The sequence below is a fragment of the Condylura cristata genome, unplaced genomic scaffold, assembly GCF_000260355.1.
Source record: "Condylura cristata isolate star-nosed mole 26May11 unplaced genomic scaffold, ConCri1.0 scaffold00032, whole genome shotgun sequence".
Classification (NCBI taxonomy): domain Eukaryota; kingdom Metazoa; phylum Chordata; class Mammalia; order Eulipotyphla; family Talpidae; genus Condylura; species Condylura cristata.
In genome coordinates, this window is record NW_004567133.1 from 8,835,070 (window position 1) to 8,855,339 (window position 20,270).

The 20,270-nt window shown below is 47.0% G+C and overlaps 1 protein-coding gene across 1 annotated transcript in view; it reads left to right on the forward strand.

Annotated features, from left to right (window-relative positions):
* USP31 (ubiquitin specific peptidase 31) overlaps window positions 1-20,270 on the forward strand; it is a 72,057-nt gene that overhangs the window by 39,851 nt on the left and 11,936 nt on the right. Inside the window, exons 8-14 of the mRNA XM_004692071.2 lie at window positions 4,787-4,967; window positions 7,166-7,277; window positions 7,859-7,953; window positions 9,127-9,204; window positions 9,759-9,888; window positions 12,659-12,778; window positions 15,448-15,673. Of these exons, the coding sequence (XP_004692128.2) occupies window positions 4,787-4,967; window positions 7,166-7,277; window positions 7,859-7,953; window positions 9,127-9,204; window positions 9,759-9,888; window positions 12,659-12,778; window positions 15,448-15,673 (942 nt within the window). The remainder of the gene's footprint in view (window positions 1-4,786; window positions 4,968-7,165; window positions 7,278-7,858; window positions 7,954-9,126; window positions 9,205-9,758; window positions 9,889-12,658; window positions 12,779-15,447; window positions 15,674-20,270) is intronic.

A 20,270-nucleotide genomic window follows, 5' to 3' on the forward strand; every position in this document is an offset into this window, starting at 1 on the left:
TGACCTGCACAGGCTTGTGCGGCGGCTCCCCTTCCCAGCGCGTGAAGGTGAGCACGGGGCCCTGGGCGGAGACACTCTCCCTTGGCCTTGCCTCCCGAGCACAGCAGCGCTTCTCTGGGGCAGCCTCCACCTCCTCAGGGGCTCCTCTCCCTGTCCCTGTGTCCGCAAAGCCCAGATACCTGTTTTTCTTCACTGATTGCATTTGTGCTGTCAGCTTGGTTGCCCAAGATAAGAATTGGCACGCTATTGTTTCATCAGTCATTAAAGCAGATTAAAACTCACTCAGCTTGGGGTTCCACGAGCTGAGGATGATCTGCACTGTCCACCAGAAAGACAATCCCACTAATTGCTGGAAGATCATTTTCCCAAACCCAACGTGCTTGCTCATGCCCACCCAGATCAAACGTTGCGAAAGTCGTTCCAGCCGTTGTGAGCTCTTCTGATGTCGAATGGAGTGTTGGAGCTTGTCGGCCCAGTCTGTGATCTTTGAGCGCGTGTAGCAGACTGGTTTTGTCCGCTCTGTCCAAACTCCAGAGTACAGGTTTGCTAGAGTCCTTGCAAGTCCCAGGGGTGGAGCGCTTTGCCCAAGCCTCTGTTGATCCACTTAAAGATGAAAGACATCAGTGCCTCCTGCGGCCCAAGGCGCTCCTGCTGCAGCTGCACCCTGCTGCAGCGACTCCAACCCAGCGGCACCCAGACCGCCCACTGCTTGCCGTGTAACGGAGTGGCTGTGGCATTCTGTTTTTTAAATAGTGTCAGGTTCCGGTTCATGGTTGAGGTATATGTTTTACCTGCCTGTGGATACTATTGGTGGTTTTAGAACGCTTTCGTCTCTGTTTTCTCGAAGGCCCCTCCTTCCCGCTTTGTGTTGGTCTCTGTCCATTCATGTTGGGAGCTTTCCTCAGTTCTTCTGCAAAGTAAGCCTTGGCCTTCTGCTTCTGTTTACGTGTTGCCCTGGAAGAGCCGAGTGGAACCTCTTGTGAGTGCCAGGTGGGACTTCTTGACCGTGAACTTCTCTGTAGGATGCACCAGCTGATCCTTAAGTCTTTCCAAGCTTCTTGGGCAGTGCCTGGAGGAGACACTCTTGTTAGAGGGAGGCCTGGTTGTCAGCGCCCGGGGAGTGCAGTGGGGTCACTTTCCCTTGCTTTGGTATACCACCCTCATTTTCAACTGGCCCATCCCCCAATCCCGGATCTTTGTGTGTGAAGGAAATTTTGTTATTACCATGTCAGAGAGGCAAGCTAAGCGTTTGCCTTTCAAACAAGTTTCAGCTGGTCCTTCCTTACTTTCCTTTTTACTTTTTAAATCATGTTATCCCACTCCCCTACTTTGCTTGCTTAAAATTGAGGTGAAATTCACATCACAAAATTAACCATGTTAAATACAATTTAGTGGTATGTAGCACTCTCCCAGTGATGTGCAAACACCATCTCCAGCTAGTTCCCAAATATTTTCCTCACTCCCAAGGAGACCCCCACCCCAAGCAGCATTTCCCATTGTTGCCTCCTGGCAGGCCCTGGCAACCAGCAGGCTATATTCTGTCTCAGGTTTTCCCCAGTCTGGATGTTTCATATAAATGAGAGCATACTGTATGTAGCCTGTGTTGTATCTGACTCTTTTCAGTTAGCATCACTTTCCAAGGTTCATCCACATTGTAGTTGTGTCAGTCCTTCATTCTTTTTTGTGACTGAACAGAATTCCATTAGATGATATTAGGGGTTCCCCCCATTATCTGAAAGAGAAAAATTCCTATTAGGTTTGGCGTGATAACTTATTTTTGGGGTCTGGAAATGCAGTTACTGTTAATGTATGTGGAAAAATTGTTACACATTCTCAGCCCCCTTGCCCCCCCCCCCCTGGAAGTCACACCAAATAGAAGTGGTGTTTAGTGGGAGAAGCTTATACTGTGTTCTGTCCATTTGTTGGCGAGCATTTGGTTGTTTCATCTTTTGACTGATGGGAAATCGCGCTGCTATGAGCATTCATGTACAAGTGTGTGTTTGAATATTTGATCTCGTTAATTTTGGGTGTATAAGAGTGGAAATGCTGGGTTATAAGGTAATGCTATGTTTAACTTTCTGAGGATTGCCAAACTGTTTTCCATAGCAGCTGCATCAGTTTTCATTCCCACCAACAACCTCTGAGGGCTGTAATTTCCGCACATTCTTGCCATCATTTTTAGTTTTCCATCATTTGATTAGAGCTATTATAGCGAGTGTAAAGTAGTCCTTATCACTTTCATTCTCATTTCCGTATGGAAAAATGATCTTTTCACATGTGTGTGGCCATTTTGTACATTCTTCCTGTAGAAATACCTATTCAAGTCCTTTCCTCATTTTTAAATTGGGTTATCTTTTTGTTAGTTGGTGAGGATATATGACTTGGAAATATTTTCTCCCACTCACTTTCTTGACAATGCCTTTTAATATTGGTAAAGTCAAAAGTCTATTTTTTTGTTGCTGTTGTTAAAGCTTTTGGTATTATTATATCTAAGATTAGACCACCAAATCCAAGGTCAAAAGGTTACCCCTGTGTCTTCTAGGAGCTTTCTAGCTTTTGCTCTTGCATCTACATCGTTGATCTGTTTGAATTAATTTTTGTGTGGTTTGAAGTCTGGCTCCAGTTTCATTCTTTTGCATGCAGATTATTCACTCAGTCAGTGAGTGGTCTGATGAGCCCCATTTGTTGAAGAGACTGCTCTTTCCTCTTGATACCCTTGTTGAAGGTGCTTGACTTTAGTTCCTCTTACCTTTATCTTCTACTTCCAGAGGTCTGGTATCTCTAGTTCCTGGACATTTTGGTAATTTTGTGTATTGGATTGTTTGCCATTTCCCACTGCACATTAAAAAAATTTTTTTTAAACCTCATATTTACATTATTATTTTTTAGCTAGCTTGTTACTTCAAATTTCATTCTTTGACCCAGGAGCTTTTATTTTCCAGCTGTGTTTTCATGCATGTGCTTTTGTGTGTTTAAATTGCTTCCTAATTTTAATTGCATGACAGTAAAAAAATGCCCACTCATTAGCTTGCCCAGAATGCCCCTCCGCACTCCCCACCGAGGCTGGCTGGCTCCTGCTCTCTGTGCTGCAGTAAGAGCTTCTGTTCTCTCAGCATTATTAGCATGCAGTGTGGGGATGCTCTGTTCTCGCCTCACTGTGAAGCTCTCTGCATTTACGATGATGGTTTGCTTCATACTTCTGTACCCAGCAGTTCATTATGGGTCTTAATATACAGCAAAATCCTGGTTAATACTTGTTTAAGTGAAAATGCCCCCAAATCCCTCTTCCTACCCTTGCTAAGGGTTAACACTACGTTACTGTTTACAAAGGAGTTGGTGAGGCGCTGGCTGTCCACTCTGCCAGCAATGACTTTGTCCAAAGAGTGCACCCTTACTGGGTGTGTGTCAGCCTCTCTTGTAAAGGCCACCTCAGTATGTTCAGTCACACAGATGAGACTGCTGCTTTGCCCGCTTTCGGTGGGACCAGCTGCAATGTGGGTGAGTAACTGGCCCCAGTGGCACAGCTGGAGGAAGCCTGGCTTGAACCCAGAACTTGACTTCGTGCACCATCACCCCGTCCCGTTAGGCGCCACGCTCCTGCTTAGAGCAGGTCCTGCAGCCTTCCTTCTGCCAAGCTCTTGGAAACGAGGTCATCCATTGTCTCCAATTCAGACTTCTATTTTTATTTTCTCATACCAGAGTTTAAAATGGTTATGAAGTGAAACCCACTGCTTTTCCTTCTTAAAACTTAAGAAAACTTAAACATTTTACATGCTCTAATAGTCTGATGAACATTTGGTTTTTCCTTATTTATAGTCTGTGTTCTTGTTTGAACTTGGATTCATGTGGAATTAACTTTGGCGTTTTAGTTGTAGACTCATCGCTTGGAGTCTCAGTGATGGTGGAATACCTTAATGGGTTTGGCAAGGTCCTCATGGCTGGGTATTTAAGTTATTGCCAGAATTCTGTTCAGAATATTTTTGTGTTAACCTAACCACTTTTTATTTTGTTCTTTTTCTGGTACATTATTACTTTTTTGTATCATGGTGGTAGGCTTCCTTCTGTTCTCCAGTGGGGTATTTTCCTAGGCTACACTACAAAGGATTAAAGAGATGATTTACTTGGTCATGCATTTGCTGAGTTACTACTAAGTGTAGGCCACTCTGGGCGCTGAACCCGAGTAGCCCTGCGTGACCGCTGGCTCTGCTCTGGCCAGTCCGACAGCGGGGGCAGCAGCCAGCGCTGTGCTGTCAGATACCTGGTGCTGTGCACTCATTCGCGGGTTGCTCCAGTCCTGCTGACTGCTTGCTCTTGGCATGTTCTCCAGTGAATCCAGTAAGTGCAGTTTATCTTTTGTTTCTTTTAAGTCTGACTGTTACATCAGGGAGAAGAAATTGCTTCTGCAATTTCGAGACATTTTACATGGTCTAGTCTTTATTTTTTTATTTGGCTCATGATTGCATGGTGCCACCTTGACTTTTGTCTTGGTGGATCACCTCTGCACCTGTGCCCTTTGAAAACCCTCTGACATTCACGGAATGAAGAATTTTAATTTTCAGTTTTTAAGATAGGTAAAGCTATTCCGAGTTTAAAGGACATCAAGGCTGGTGGAGACATTGTGCTAATGCTGGATGAGCACTCCCAAAGTAGACCATTGGCCCCTGTTTTGATTGCAGCATATTATTAAAGCAACTTGGTAATTTTCGTATCGAGTACACTTTTTTTTGGTAATGAATGACTAAAAGGATTTTTAGAGAGATAAAACCAGGTTTTTACTCTTTTTCAGGAATCCACTTAAACAACAATCTAAACCACTTGAAATTTGGCTTGGATCGCCATAGACTGCCTTCTCCTACACAAGCAGCCGCACAGCAGGGGAAGACAGAGCCTCCACCCTCCGGGGCGGGCAGCGACAAGGTCGTGCTGTTGGTGTGTAACCGCGCCTGCACTGGGCAGCAAGGGAAAAGGTATGGGCGCCTGCCAGGAGGCGCTGAGGTTTCAGAAGCCTCTTGTTTGCAAATGTTTTAGAGGCAAGGATGCAGACGCCTGCATTTTAGTTGTTTTTAATGCTGGTATTTAGAAAAAAAATATATGTGTAAGTTGACCTGATTTGAGGGGTGGGAAAAAGACTATAAATTAGGATGATAGAGTCCAAGTTAGAATGTTAAAGCCCATTTGGTTTTTAAAGGCCCGCGTGCATATGTGTTTTCACCTTTGGCTTCTCCTGGCATACTGTGCGGGCCTCTATCTAGCTTTGTTTTGTTTCCTTTTTTAAAAGATTCTTCCTTTACCCATTGGGTGGAACATGCCCCCCATTCTTATGTCCCAAACTGAACTCATTATCTTTCCCTGTAAACTGGACCCACCAGTACAGCCTGTCTCAGAAGATGGCATGACTGTTCTTCCAGCTGCATAACTCAGAAATTTGGGAGTCGAAAGTCTCTCTCAAACCTGTGTGTTTCTCTCTGTAAGAAATTTAAGGTTTTTAGACTATCTTGTAAAGTAACTTGGCTACAATAGTAATGTAACCTGAGTAATATAACAAGATAGTAGATATGTTTTAGGGAGAAAGAACTCTGTGTTCCTAGTATTTGGCAGAGTAGCCTTTTAAGTGTTGGCAGGGAAGCCTTTTACGTGTTGTTTTGAAGTAAGTGCCTTACTTAAGGATGTTAAATAACGTAAGTGAAAAATGTGTGGATTTGTACACTTAGGTGCTTATTAGCAGATGTGTGTGTGTGTGTGTGTTGTGTCGGCACGGTTACAAGTGCTGGGGCCCCGGCAGTGGGCGGGACAGGCATTCTCAGGCGCCACATCCTGGTTGGGTCAGACTGACTGCACACGAGGAAACACACTTCACTGACTCAGTGCCTCTTTGAAGATACTAAAAAGCCTTGTTGGGCAGAGCGTGCTGGTAGGGGGCTGGCACAACCCCACTAGGGAGGTTGTAGCTGAACCCCAGTGAGGGGAGAGAGTGAGCTCTGAGTCTCTGGGGAGGAGGCCAGAGCACTGGCAGCAAAGGAGCTTGGTGTGTTTATGGGATGGGAGAGGCAGCTCATTGTTAATATAAAAGAGAAAGCTCGTGGGTCCCTCTCACAGTGCCAGTCTCTTAGAAGTGAAGACCTCATTATATCAAAAATGCAGCTGCTGATTTTTATATGCTTGTAACTTCACCTCATAATAGTTTTTAGGCAGAGAGGTTTAAGGTTGAGCAATACTGTGAGTAAACTGATGGCTGTTAGGAGCAGGGTTTCTGGTGTTCTTATACCTTTGTTTCGGCCTGAATCAGGGGCCATCTGTTTGCTCATTCATTTGTTAAGCAACTACTGTTATTTTAGGCATTACCTGTTGGAACTACTAAGATAAATAAGTGTCAGTTCTTGCTGTCAATAACTTAGTTGGTGGAGGCAATAAAATAAGCAAGCGGCATTTGCAGCATGGTGTAGTTGGCTTTGTGTGGGCATGCGCTGGGTCTCCCTGTGGGCACATGGAGATGCATGAGAGGTGACCTCGAGGTGGGAGGGACGAGGCTGTTGGTCTCCACCTTCACTGTGTGTAGGGAGAGGGCCTGAAAAATCTTGGCCTGAGCTAGGTATTAGAGTAACCAGCAAATGTCGGGGGGCTGCTCGTGGGCACCCGCGCGGTCTCAGTGTGTGGAAGAGACTGAGAACCACGGTGCCGGCTCTGATTCCATAATGCCCGTGACCCCAGTGCTGCTCCAGGAAACCGGCAGGGCCCACGTGGCTCCGCCCCAGGCGCCATGGACTTCAGTGTGGCTGGCGTGCTCTGCCTTCCTCGTGGCCAGACTGCCGGGCGAGGGCTGCCTGCCTCGTGTCCTCTGGCGCCTGTCCCTTGCCTTTGGACCCATGCTGTTTACTATTCTTGTGCCCACTTATACCTTCTTTCTTCGCCCACTCTACCAGTCCTGCCCTCTCACTGCCTGATAGTTGAGCTTTTTGGTGTAAGGACTATTAAGTTTCATTTAGAAATAGAAGTTTCTCTTCTTTCTCATCCATTTGTGAGTCACTATTAAATTTTTCTATTTTGTTCTGTTTTGAGAACTGCCATAAAACCAGTTAGGTTGGAATTCCAGCTAAAGAGGTTGAAACCAGGAATTAGAATGCTAAAGGATTCTGTGCACTAAGGCGCACCTGCTTCTGTGTGCTAGGTTTGGGCTGCCTTTTGTGCTGCACTTGGAGAAGACGGTGGCATGGGACGTCCTGCAGAAGGAAATCTTGGAGAAGATGAAGTATTTCTTGAGGCCCACGGTTTGCATCCAGGTATGTAACATTTTGATATTTCAGCATAGCATGTGTGGACCTGATGAAGAAAGTGTCCATATGGTGACCTTGGCATTCAGGGAAGACCAGACACAAGTTGGAACCCTGGCGAGTCCCAGGGAAAGATGGTTAGTAAAATCAGTGTGTCCAGAGTGTCAGGACTGTGGACTTCATTTTTATGAAGGGACTTGGCTCCTGCAAGAATTTCCTTGAGCTGCTGTGTATTCTTTTGTAATATTTGCCTAATCCGTTTAGCCCAAGATCAGACTGGAGAGAGTTTGTAGAACATCTATCTGCAATTTCAAAACTAGGGTCACTGCGCTAAGGTGTCCTGGGAGGGCTACATTAAGTACATGCTGAGCTAAGACAACATATCACTGCTCTTGCGTGGCACATTTGATATGTGAATTGCTTTGGGATAACTCAGATTTAAAGTGTGTTGCGTAGCTCAACAGGCCAGCAGGATGCCATAGAGAAGTGCTTTGGGAACATCAGTTTGCTGCCCTGCTAATCTGCTTTGGAAGTAGCACTGCTGCCCTTGAAGAGAGCTTCAGCCCGTTCTCCTTTACCGTTTGACGCAGGTCTGCCCATTCAGCTTGCGCGTGGTCAGCGTGGTGGGGATAACATACTTGCTGCCCCAGGAGGAGCAGCCCCTGCGTCACCCCACCGTGGAGAGGTGAGTCCGCTCTGCCGTGGTCACTGTGCTCACGTGTGAGTTAGGGGCGCCTGGTTTCCACCTGAGTCTGGCGGGTTCTTTTGCTCATTTAGAAAATTATTTTTGATTCATATCAGAGTGTATGTCTTAGGATCTTTTTTTGTGAAATCAGAAAATGCTGGAGCACTCATGTTAGAAAGCAAATTAATGTCTGTCCCGGACTAGGGAGAAATCACACTTCTGTATTCACCAGAGTAGAACTCTACGCATACTGCTTTTCTCCTTGAAGTCCTTGAGTGGTAATCAGTGACCTAAAGTTGAAATTCCAGTGTGTCAAGTCCTTCATGGCTTGAGCCCTGATTATTTCCCTTTCGCCAGGACTTGCTCTTCTCCCCACTGCCCGAACCCTCCCCACCACCACATTCCCAAGGTTGGTGAGCCTGCCAGGGACTTCCATGTTGCTTGGCGCGTGTGGTTCTCTCCGTTCACAGAACTCATCACTCTCCTCTCTGCTACCTCTGTGCTTTCTTCATACTTAGAAGATTGTAGTGCTGTGCTGTGCTAGTAAAATGACAGCTAATACATGCACACACTATTCAGATGTGGATATATAACTATAGAAACTCACAGCATTGTTTTTATTATCGAGAGGGTTTTTTTAAACACACATTGTAGTGTCTGCCTTTTAGGATTCCAGCACTGCTTACAACGTGGTTCTGTTTGAAAGCATTCCACTGTTTGCTTTTAGAGCTAGTAAACTAGTAATTAGTAATGATCCAAAACATTGCAAAGCACAAAAAGTCTGAGTGACAATGACCTAACAATACCGACTTTCTCAGGGTGACCATGGGCCAAGGAACCAAGGGGGCTTTGTAAGGGCGGAGGTGAAATTTGAGGTAGGGGTGGGATTTGTAGGAAGGTCACAACATCAAAGAATGATTGTTGGCAGTCTTAAAATGTGATGTAAAACTTCATCCAATCTCTTTATTTCTAGATTGAATAGTTGAACTTTTAAGTCCAGTTGTAATCTAGTTATTAAATATGAGGATATAATAGACTTTTCTGATGGGAAACGCTGGGAATTTTCAGTCATAATTTCAGATAAGACGTGCTCATCATTTATTGAAATCATTTATGCAGAAAATAACATGCCTTCCCTCCTTTCTGCTCCTTACTCTGTTCTCTATCCTGTAGGGCGTTAAAATCTTGTGGACCAGGTGGCACTGCTCATGTGAAATTAGTGGTAGAATGGGACAAAGAGACAAAAGATTTGTGAGTATTTTTTCAGAGTGCAGATAATCATTTTCATTATATTTTAAAATTAGCTTTGGTCTTTCAAATTAACACATAAATCTCTTTTCAGCTAAGTAGTCAAGTTCCTTTCTAATCCTTTACTTAAGCAGTTTGTTATTTCTTTCCTTTACATTGCCTGGATCCTAAAACTTCCAAACATTTGTCTGCCCCTAATAAGAACAGATCAACTCTGATTTTTACTAACGGCCCACTCACTTCAGTGTCTCAGTTATGGCAGTTGCATGCCCTTGGATACATAGGACGGGAACATATGAGTTCATCAGCAGAGTTCATGGCCAGTCTCATAAAAACCAGCTTCATGTTATTTCTTGAAAAATAACATTCTAGCTAGAGAATTTTGCAAGCACTTTTGGAACAAAGAAAAGTTGGATATTGCTTCTGCTTTCTTACCTAGGTATCCTTTTAGTTATGAATTTATAGCTATACGGTGAACCTGTGATGGTGTTTTTTTGTGTGTCAGTTTTGAATGCCAATCTCTGCTAACATAAACATGCGCCCCCCGGCCCCCGCAGCTTGTTTGTGAATACCGAAGAGGAGTATATCCCTGATGCAGAAAGTGTCCGCCTGCAGAAAGAGCGGCATCATCAGCCTCAGACCTGCACTTTATCCCAGTGTTTCCAACTCTACACCAAAGAGGAACGGGTGAGAGGCTGGGCAGCTCCTGGACGATGAGGGTGGGGGCATGGGACTGGGGGAGCAGATCAGGTCTGTCCAGGAGCCTCTAAGCAGTGTCTGCCACGTAGTTCTGTGTGCACCTGGGTGCCTGGTGGCACTCTTTGCCGGGCTGTAACAAGAAGTGTTTTAGGTTTCTGAGAAACCTTGGTTAATTTTGTAGGAATGAACTCTTGTCTCTATTCTTTTCATAGTAATGGTTAATACATTTTTGTTCTAATTTAGAAATTTTATATTTACTTTTCTCAGTAAACTAGAATAGTAGCTTTTCAGCTTATTTGTACAAAGATTATAGGTGCCAGGACCTATTTAGAGTTAAGCTCAAATTAATTAAAATTTAAGTGAAATAAAAATCCAGCTCCTTACTGCCACCGGCCACAGTGTGGCTGCTCAGCAGGCATGGGGAGGTGCTGACCTCCCGAAACGTGGCAGTGCTACGCGCGGCTCAGAGGTGAACAGACCTGCTCCATGGCAGCCTTGGTGGTCTGCAGGACCTCCCGCTGACCTACAGGAGGAGCTTAAACTAGCAAGATACGTTACAATTTTTTAATATATATTTTGTCTTTATTGCAATAGCATTGGCTGACAACACTGTATCTGATTTAGGGAATAAAATCACACCATCTCAGATATATGTTGCTACAAGGTACATTTTAATCGGGAGTCATCCTATACATGTGGTTTGAGAATGTTCTGAGTATGCGAGGTCCTGGGGATAAAGCAGGGACCGAGACAGCAGTGTTTAAGGCCTTGAACTATTTACAGCCTCCTAGCGATAAACAAGTTAATAACGGAAGCACAGGTCCTAAGTAGGAAGGCACTTTATATGGTTGCGGAAGTGATGAGGCCAGCGTGACTGGACTTCAGAGGTTAAGAAAGAACACTAAGAAAACCCCACCTGGTCGTCAGTTAGCGTAGCCTCTGCAGCAGAGCCTGACATAGAAGGCATTCAGTAAGTGTGTGCTGGAATGACGAATATGACTTTAGGAAGACACTAAACAGTGGGCCTCAGCCAGAGAGTGAACCACAGATGAGGTGGAAGGCACAACGGCTGAGTACAAGGAGCCTTCAAACAAGGGTCTCAGAGTTGTTTTCAGGCACTTAAAAGACTGTCCTGTCCATGAGGAGTTGGCCTTAATCTTTTCTAAAAAGCTGAATTTAGAGATTGGAAATTATAGGGGGAATGCTTTTGTCTTAACATGAACTTTGTAACACACTATCTGAACATGAAATAGCTGCCTAACAGAGAGTACGCCCTGCTCCTGCCCCCATCCAGTCCCCCATTCTTTGGCTCAGCAGAGTTCACTAGACAAGTGTAGTTCCTAGTGGGGCTGCAGATCTGAAATCTAGGAGCTCGCTCTTGTTGTCTTTACAAGATAGCTGCAGAAGTCAGCAAGGTGTTCTAGGAACTGTCATGTCCATTGGATTTTGCCAAGGCATTGTTCATTGTTACTGTATCTTCATAGAAGTAGCTGTCATACATTGGAGAACAAAGTCTGACTCCTTAGAACCGAGTACCAGGGCTATGTGGAGAATATTGACATCACACAGACATGGACTTGGCCAGATCACAGCTTAAGTCCCTTTCAGTGTAACTCTTTAGTCCCCAGATTGTGGGTCTGCCCATCTTTCCTGCCGACCGACATCAGTGATTCCTTCATGGCATGAAGATAGATTCCCCCTGTTCAGCTGCCCTTGAAGATGACCACGCCAGCCTGTCTCCTGCTTTTTCTGCCAAGATTCACAAGCCTCTCACTTCTTGTTTCACTTGCATCTCTGACACTGCTCTCTAACGTGCTCGGCCCCTAGTTTGCTGAATGCAGTGGCTTCGCTCAGAATGTGGTTCCTGTAGCCACCTTGTTCTTGCCACACTTTCTTCTTGGTTTGTATAAAAAGGGGACAGTTCTCATGTGCCTTTTTCTGTGACTCCACTCTCTGGTCAGGTCTCAACTTGTGTGTTTCACACAAAAAAGAAAGGTTCTCCGAGCATCTGTCCTTGGCTGCTGTGGCTCATCTCGGTGAGCAGTGCCGTCCACTGCCAGGGCTTCATGGTCCCAGATCTGATATATCTTCTGAAACCCAGAGTAGATTTTAAAAATCTCTCTTCAGACATATCCTGCCAGCATCTCGAAGTTCTAATGTCTCCTCCCTGAAACTGTTGCTTGCAAAGTGACAAACATGGATTTGAGGCCCCACATGGCCTTTCAGAGGGGAGGATTTATTTGGAGTAGCTTAAGGCCTCGGGGAGAATGAACAGTTGGAAGACTTAAGAGAACTTTCAGTTGGGTTGTGAGACTGGGGAGGAGAGGAGATAGGTGTGAGAATGGCAGAGACAGAATTACTTTGGGTGGGTGAGAAGAGGGAAGAAGAGGGGAAGGGCTTGCATGTCTGTGCTGACCCCCCATGTTTTGCCTTTGGTGGTTGGTAGAGTATTTGCAGAGGTCGACATAGGGAGGAGAGAGACAGTCGCACTGATGCAAAGGCCCTGAGTGGCGTCTGGGCCCACGTGAACTTGAGGTGCTTCTGTCATGAAACTTCCTCTCTGCAGTGTTTACCTACTTAGCTGTTCTTTTTTGAGGGAGCACGTACTCAGTGGGTGTTTGGGTGCTAATTGCTCGTGTTTTGCCGTCAATTCCTATCACGTGTCATTTCTGGAGAGATTCTCCACAGCGCCCTGGCCAGGAAGCACCCGTCTGCCCTGAGCCTGCCTCGAGTAGTGCTTACACCTGCTCCCTTTCAGCTCGCCCCGGATGACGCCTGGCGCTGCCCGCACTGCAAACAGCTGCAGCAGGGGAGCATCACGCTGAGCCTCTGGACGCTGCCCGACGTGCTTATCATACACCTGAAGCGGTTTCGACAGGTGAGGGAGCGCTGGGAGGTTCCTCATGGCGCGGCGGCCTGGGGGCTGTGCTGTCCCGGTGTGACCCTGGCCGCCCTGTTTCCTGTCCTGTTTTGTCTTTTCCCAAAACAGATTTTGAGCCTCCTGTGACCCTTGAGTCCTAAATGTTTCACTTCCTACTACAGGTGTTTTACTTTATTCTTGGGTTTTGGCAGGTTTACTTCTGGCTCCTTTCTGGGGCTGGTGCAGTTCTGTTTCTCCTAAAAGTAATTACAGGTATTGTCCTGCTCCCCGGAGCTGTCACACATTTGGGGACATCAGTCATAAATATCACAAAGAAAATTTTCTCTGGGTGGTTTTGTTTTTTGAGGCAGTTTTTCCAAAAGACCCCTATTTCCTGAGGTTACAGTTGTCCCGCCCAGTCCCTTGTCAGAGGTGAGTGGGGGGGGGCAGTTAGGTTCTGGCCAGGCTTCAGGAGGGCGTGGCTGGCTGTGCTGGGCGGGCTGCAGGCCCCACGCCTCCTTTGACTCGCTGCTTTGCTGAACTCCCCTTTTTGTTGTTGCCTTTTTAGTTTGTTTTTTAGCAAACTGAAGGTTTGTGCAGCCTTGCGCTGGTGCAGCACGTTTTCACTCTGTGTCTCTGTTGTCCCTTTTTACAATATAATATTTTTTTTTTTAAAGATTTGTTTATTCGTACAGAACTGGGGTACAGGCCAGAGATTCGGAGGGTGAGAGGATTCACCAGAGACAGAGTGGGGAGCAGAACAGGCAGATGGGCGAAGTACACTGCTGTGGGGAGCAGCGGGCGGGCCAGGAGAGGTCTGCGGCGCCCTGTGGGTCACCTCCGGGGCAGGCGGGAATCGAACTCATGCGGAAGTGGCTTAATCTTTTCAGTGCAGTGCTTTAACCTGCTGTGCCACCAGGGAGGCCCGCAATAAAATATTTTTTAACTTAAGCTATGTACAGTAGTATTTTAGACATAATGCTGTTAACATTTCAGGGACTACAGTGCAGTATAAACATTTACATGCACTGGGAAACCAAAAAGTTTATGTGACTCACTTTATTGCCGTCGTTGCTTTATTGCGGTCTGGAGTTGAGCCCGCAGCCTTCGAGGGAGCCTGTAACGCAGTGGAGCAGCAGGAGCAGAGCCTGCTGGCTGAGAGGGTGTAGCGTGTGCGGGAGGCCGAATGCAGCGCGCGGCGGAGAGAGCTGGGGGTTGTAGCAGCAGGTGCTGATCAGCCGAGTGTAGGCAGAGTGCAGTGAAGGGTTGAAGCAAGAGGAGCAACGTGGCCATATTCGTGTTTTGCAGAAGCTCTTCCGGGTGCTGTGTGGAGAATTAGAGGATGCAAGAATGAAGATGGGAGCTGGGACGGAGGCTGTCACTGTCACGGGGGTGGGGCGGGGTGTGATGAGTGGAGGCGGAGCTGTGGCAGCAGAGGTGGACAGCTCTGAAGAGAGCTGGAGACATTGGGGACTTGCTGGTGCAGCAGAGGTGCTAGGGGTGACACCCACATGGGTCCCAGGCTGGGCTTGCACACGCAGCTGGGGGCCCAACTCCCGTGCTGGTGCAGAGGAGGCTGCGTGCTTCCACTGGGGTCTGCTGGCAGGTGACGGTGAGGGCTTGGGCCCTAGTGCACTCTGCTCCTTCCGTGCACACAGAGACTAGTTTTCTTTGCTTTCTGTTTCTGTTGAAGCTGTCTGCACCCTTCCGGCATCCTGTATCAAAGCTGTGGGGTCCTCTTTGCCTCTCATTTCTTGCCCCACTCACCAGGCCATCTTCCGGCTGCTTAGCTTTGCCTCCTGTGTGTGTCCTCCGCCCCATTCTTGCTGTCACTGCCACTTCAGACTGCTGATAACTTCCCAGCTCCTTGCAGTTCAGTATCTCTTAGTCGATTCCGTAGCCTGTGTTGGGCTGGCCCTGTGTCCTAATGCACTTTTCAGCTCTCTGCCCATGACTGTCAGGGTGTCAGCCCTCGCAGAGCTGCATCCCTGTCCCCACCCAACTGTCCACCAAGGTGCATATTTGGGAGCCTCACCTTCCTGACCAGCCAGGGCCTGTTCTGTCTTCCTCTTAGGATAGTTTCCTTCCATGAGGGTAGCTGTTACCTTGACACAATTAGTTTTAAAAGTTCCGATACACACAGAAAACTCTCAGTAAAAATCTGTTGAACTGGTGATTGGATTTCAAAGGATTTCCCTATGGGCTTAATTTGGACACTGTAGATTACTCAAGATTGTCAATGAAATGTATATGTTGAGCTAAGTCAGTGTCAGCTTCTAATGTATGTCCCAGGAGAGCTGGGGAAGACCGGCCCCGTGGACGCCAGCCCTGTTTGGGGCCCTCCACATGGGTCTTGCTTCCTGCCTTTTCACGCCTCTGCAGAGAATCAGGCTGACCTCCCCCTGCCCCCCCAAATTGTGTCTTTTCCCAAGACTTTATCAGGCAGGAAAATGAAGGCTCGGGGCTTTATTACTTACCTACCCCCTTTACAAGATCACCACTGGCTCCATTTTTAGTAATATTAGAACCTGTTCCCCCAGACAATTAAAGCTGTCTTGTGTTTATCTTGGAAACATCAACTGGACCAGGCAGGCCATGTTAGCTGATAAGGTGCATACTGCACATTACTTGATCTGCCATCTGCTTGCATGAAAATATCATCAGCACTTGTTTTTCTTCTTGCACAGGAAGGAGACAGGCGTATGAAGCTTCAGAACATGGTCAAGTTTCCCTTGACTGGCCTGGACATGACCCCTCATGTGGTTAAGAGAAGCCAGAGCAGCTGGAGCTTGCCGTCCCATTGGTCTCCATGGAGACGGCCCTATGGACTCGGGCGGGACCCTGAGGACTACGTCTATGACCTGTATGCTGTGTGCAATCACCATGGCACCATGCAAGGGGGGCACTACACAGGTCTGCAGTGCGAGAGGCCGGGTGTCTGCTGGCGGCTCCTAGATGGGTTTTGTTTGTCAGGGCTTCGTCCTTTAGAGTCTCACTTTCTCTTCCAGTAGGCAGTGCCAGCTGTGAGGGCACTTTCGTCCTCTGGATCTTTGTCCAAGAGCAGATAAATGAGAATGCTTCCTCCTTTCCCTGAGCCGGATCGTCCTGGTTGCCCGCCCCGGTGGCCACGGTGTGTGCAGTGGGGTCACGTGAGGGCCCCTCTGCCTCCTTCAGCTTCTGCTTCTCCTTGGTTGGAGTGACCTTGAGCCATTTTCAGTGTCTTTAAAGTGACTTGGAAGGATTTCTTTTTAAGGTTAAATTTACTTTTTCATTTGTAAAAGTATGCTCATCCTATGAAATACAGGGGCTTTATGACTCAGGATGGCTTTATCATTTCAAAATGACTGCTGGTAATGCTAAAAAGATTGTTTACCGCGTAACGTAGTGGACTGGGTTCAGTGGCACTGAGTGCGCTCACCCTGCCGTGAGGCCATCACGCCATCTGGCTGCAGACTTTCTCGTGTGCCACGTGAACTCGTAGCCATTACATACTGACAGCCGAGGGCTTTCTCTGTGAATTTGACAGCTCTCGGTACCTCAGCAGGGGATCACATGCTCCTTGGCCTTTTGTGCCCGGCTCATTTCACTTAGTGCCCTGTTATTAAGAGTCACCCGTGTTGTGTCAGCATCTCTGTCCTCTTTAAGACTGAATAGTAACCCATTGTCTGTAGGTAACATTTTCCTTCCAGTGTCTTTCTGTAAGTCTTGATCATCCCTTTGCTCTGGGGGGGCTGTGCTGTTGTGTTCTGTTCAGCTGGATAGGCAGTTACAGCCATGCCTGTCCAAGCTGCCCTGGGCTGTGTCATGTTAGAGGTGTGTCAGAAATAAGTAGGGCCCACCCTTGTTTTCAAGGGTGCAGTCAGGTGGGGGTGAGTGGGTGTGTAGGTGCTAATGAAACCCAAAGAGCAGCCACAGGACACCTTCTGTGGTGGGAGTGTGAGATGGGTGGGACAGAGGAGAGAATGGTCAGGGCGTGCTGCAGGGGCAGAAGCCACTGGGGCTAGTAACCTGCTGACCGCACCTCAGGTCCTGCAGGCTGAGGGAGGAGCCAGGCAGTTGAAAGTGTCAGAATGTCAGGGTGTGGGCTAGGTGGTGTGTGTGCATGCATTTCTGCACCCCAGTCTTTATACTTAACTTTGGGATGTGAATATTTTGACACAGTCTCAGTTTTTTAAAAATGATTTAATTATTTATGCATACAGAACTGGGGTAGAGGCCAGAGGTGTGTGGGATGAGAGGATTCACCAGAGATAGAGTGGGGAGCAGAACAGGCAGACTGACAAAGTACACTGCTGAGGGGAGCAGCGGATGAGACAGGAGAGGTCTGCCGCGCCATGTGGGTCAGCTCCCTGGCCAGGGGTGGAACTCATGCTGCGGTGGCCTTGGAGAGCTTCATAATGTGGTGCTTTACCCTGCTGCACCACCAGGGAGAGCCCACAGTCTCAATTTTTATTCATGTGATTTTTAATGATCCCAGAATATTCTTTTGGTACAATGCTATAGTTTTATATAATCGCCCCCTGTTCTTGAACAAACGCCTTTCTGATTTTTTACTTTGAACTTAGTACTGACGAACACCTTTGTGTTCATTTGCCTTCTGTATGTTTTTGAGACTGAGTTTCAGAAATGACACTGCTGAGTTAGAGCATGTGTGAACACTGAGGGGGTGGGAGCTTTGTGGCTTCTTGCTTGGGGGTCTGCGTGGGGTGCTGCGGTGTTGATGCAGTTGCCTGTCTGGGCGGCCAGTGCTGGTGCTTCTGCATCCTTCACGCGCCTCAGGGTTGATACGTGTCCTTGTGAGGGACTTCCTTCATCCATTGTGTTTTCTGCGACAGCACTCGTGCTGCCAGGGATCCATAAAGGTAGGGGCGGTGGAAGAGAGGGTTCACAAGCCTGAGACTCTTCCCAAGCGGTTAGCTCTCAAAGCCCCAGTGACAAGATGAGAAGCCTGTCCCCTGCGCTCCGCCTCGCTCTGGCACTTACCTCAATCTGCTCTTCCCTCTAGCCAGTGGGGGGGGAGGGGCTGTGACTGGATTCAACAGTCGTTTGTTCTCGAAACACTTAGTTCAAGTTCATCCGATATTTAGATTCGGGCAGGTACAGTTACCCAGGAGGGGAGTGATCCCAGCACTGAGGTCTTGCCGTGGAGAAGTTGCCTTGCCTCCACGTGCCCTTGGAGGTTCTTTTAGGGAGGAGATAGGAAATTCAGAAATCCTCCAGGTTTATAGAAGACAAAGTTAACATCTACTAAAGCTAGATGTTTTAGTATATCTTACCCTGTAGTTTGGTTCTGATAATACCATAGATCACATCTTGCATATTTTATATTTGATGGAGGCCATGTGTAACACCTGTTGTGCATCCACTAGGAAAACATCTTTCTCTGATACTGAGTCGTAGACCTATTTACTCCTGACCTTGTAGAATTCAAAGGAATGTAGAGCTCATTTCATTCACTGGTTGCCTGGTATAGTAATGTCTCTGCCAGCACCCCTCGTTGGTGTTCCTCCACCTTTAGCTGGGGTAAAGAATGCCTCTTCCATTTGTGAAAGTTTCTTAGGAAAATACAGACTGGCATGTTACACAGTTTTTAGCAAGAACTTGTTGAGAAGTCTAGAATGGTTCCTGAGTTTAGCTGTCATCTTGCCCTTTGTGTAGAATAGGTTTTGAAAAATGCCTGAAACCCCACAGCTTGTAGGCAGTTCACTTTAGTGAAAGCTTGGGTTAGACATTGGGCCCCTTTCCCTAGCTCTGACCTTTTGGCAGCTAACCACACCCTAACTTGGTGACCTCATCTGTAGCCACAGGGGGCCATGTCTGTCTCACAGAACCTGTTCCTTAGCTGTTTGCAGATACTCCGCATTGTGGCCATGCAGCTCTGTTTCCAGCATATGAAAATGTTTAGTCTTAGTTTAGAGAACACTTTGAGTTAATGATAACTAGTTGCACTTGTTCTGGCTATAATCACATGGTGCTTGTGTCAGTAACTTGGGTAAGGATTCTAGGACAGGAGTTCTCAAACTGTCCAATAAAGAACCTTTTATCTTTTTAAATTTTCAGTCTTCCACAAACCAAAATTTCATGGCAATATCACATTGGCTTAAACATCATATGTAATTGAGAGACTTGCTGTGTTAAGTTTTTAAACACTTATATCAGTTTTGGTGTTGACCCTGTTGTAGACTGGCAGTGTTCTGGGAGCCAGTTTTACGTAGCACTGGCCTAGGAAACACTTCAGAAAATGGTAGTAGAAAGAAACGCCTATAGAACTGTTTTGTAAATCCAGCACTAATGCATCACCGAGCCGCTGTGCAGCCTGTGCAGGCCAGCTCATCCTGAAGAGCAGACTGGAGTCGGTGGCCAGGTTGCCTCGTCTCTTCTCTCGGGTGTGCTCCCCACCAATCCTTCCACCCACTCCCACTCCAGAATAGCTGCGCCCACTGCAGCCGGGGGTTGACCATCAGGCAGGCTCCCACACCACGCCAGGCAGGTGCTGACCTCCCTGCTCCATCTGCTGTTTTTGCCTCATTTCTCTTCCTTTGGTTCCAGTGTGTTCATTGCTGCAGGCTGTAGGTTCTTACTCTGCTCTTTTCCCAGGCTTCTCTGGGGTAGCTCTTCCTCACCTGGTTTCTTTTCTGTCTCGTGGGTTTCTTACTTAGAAGCGTGGAGGGAGTTACTCCTGGACCTTAATGTGCCCTACCCCTGAGGCCTTCTTGAATCTGTTCCAGTCTTCAGCTAAATATTCTAGCACTCATTTATTCTCACCCCTATAAGTATTTTTAGAAAGTGTCATAAGAATGTGCCTTTGTGGATCAAACTTATCACGCCCCTTGAAGGCTTTATGATGTGGCTTTATGATCGTTGAGGCCTTGTATGTGCCTGCTGGTACTTACATGCTTTCTGTCTCTCTCAGGCCGAGGTTTGAACAGGAGGGAAGGCCGCGTGCATTCATGTGCTCAGTGTTCTCTTTGCCAGGGACTTCCCGCGAGCAATGTTTGTGCCATTGTTGAGGGAAGCTGGGGCGGGTAGAGGTGCTGGTGCAAGTTGGGTACCTGGTGACCCTGAAATGAGCTCACCCTTCCCTTCGCCAGCTTTGTGACCTTGGGCCCGTTTCATATTCTTGAACTTCCGTAAAGTGGAAATAACAACAACAAATTTCAAAGGATTAAGTGAGATACTTGGCACATAAGTGTTAAACACAGCTAGGAGCGGCTGCAATTTTAAGTATCACTATTTTTCTGTTACTTTTTTGCTAATAAACACTAAAATGTTTCAACCTGCTGAAATGAGGGTTTCTAAACCTCAGCACTGCTAATACTGGGGCTGGATAATTGTTGCAGGGCAGTCCTGTGCATTGTAGGGTGTTGAGCAGCACCCTACTCAAAAATGCCCTGTGCGTTGTCAGCTGTCCCCTGGGGAGGGTCTCGGGGTAGGGGTCCCTGCTGAGACCGACTGATTTAAATGACTAGATGTATTGTGTTTTCTAAGATTAAATAGAATTTCATCCGTT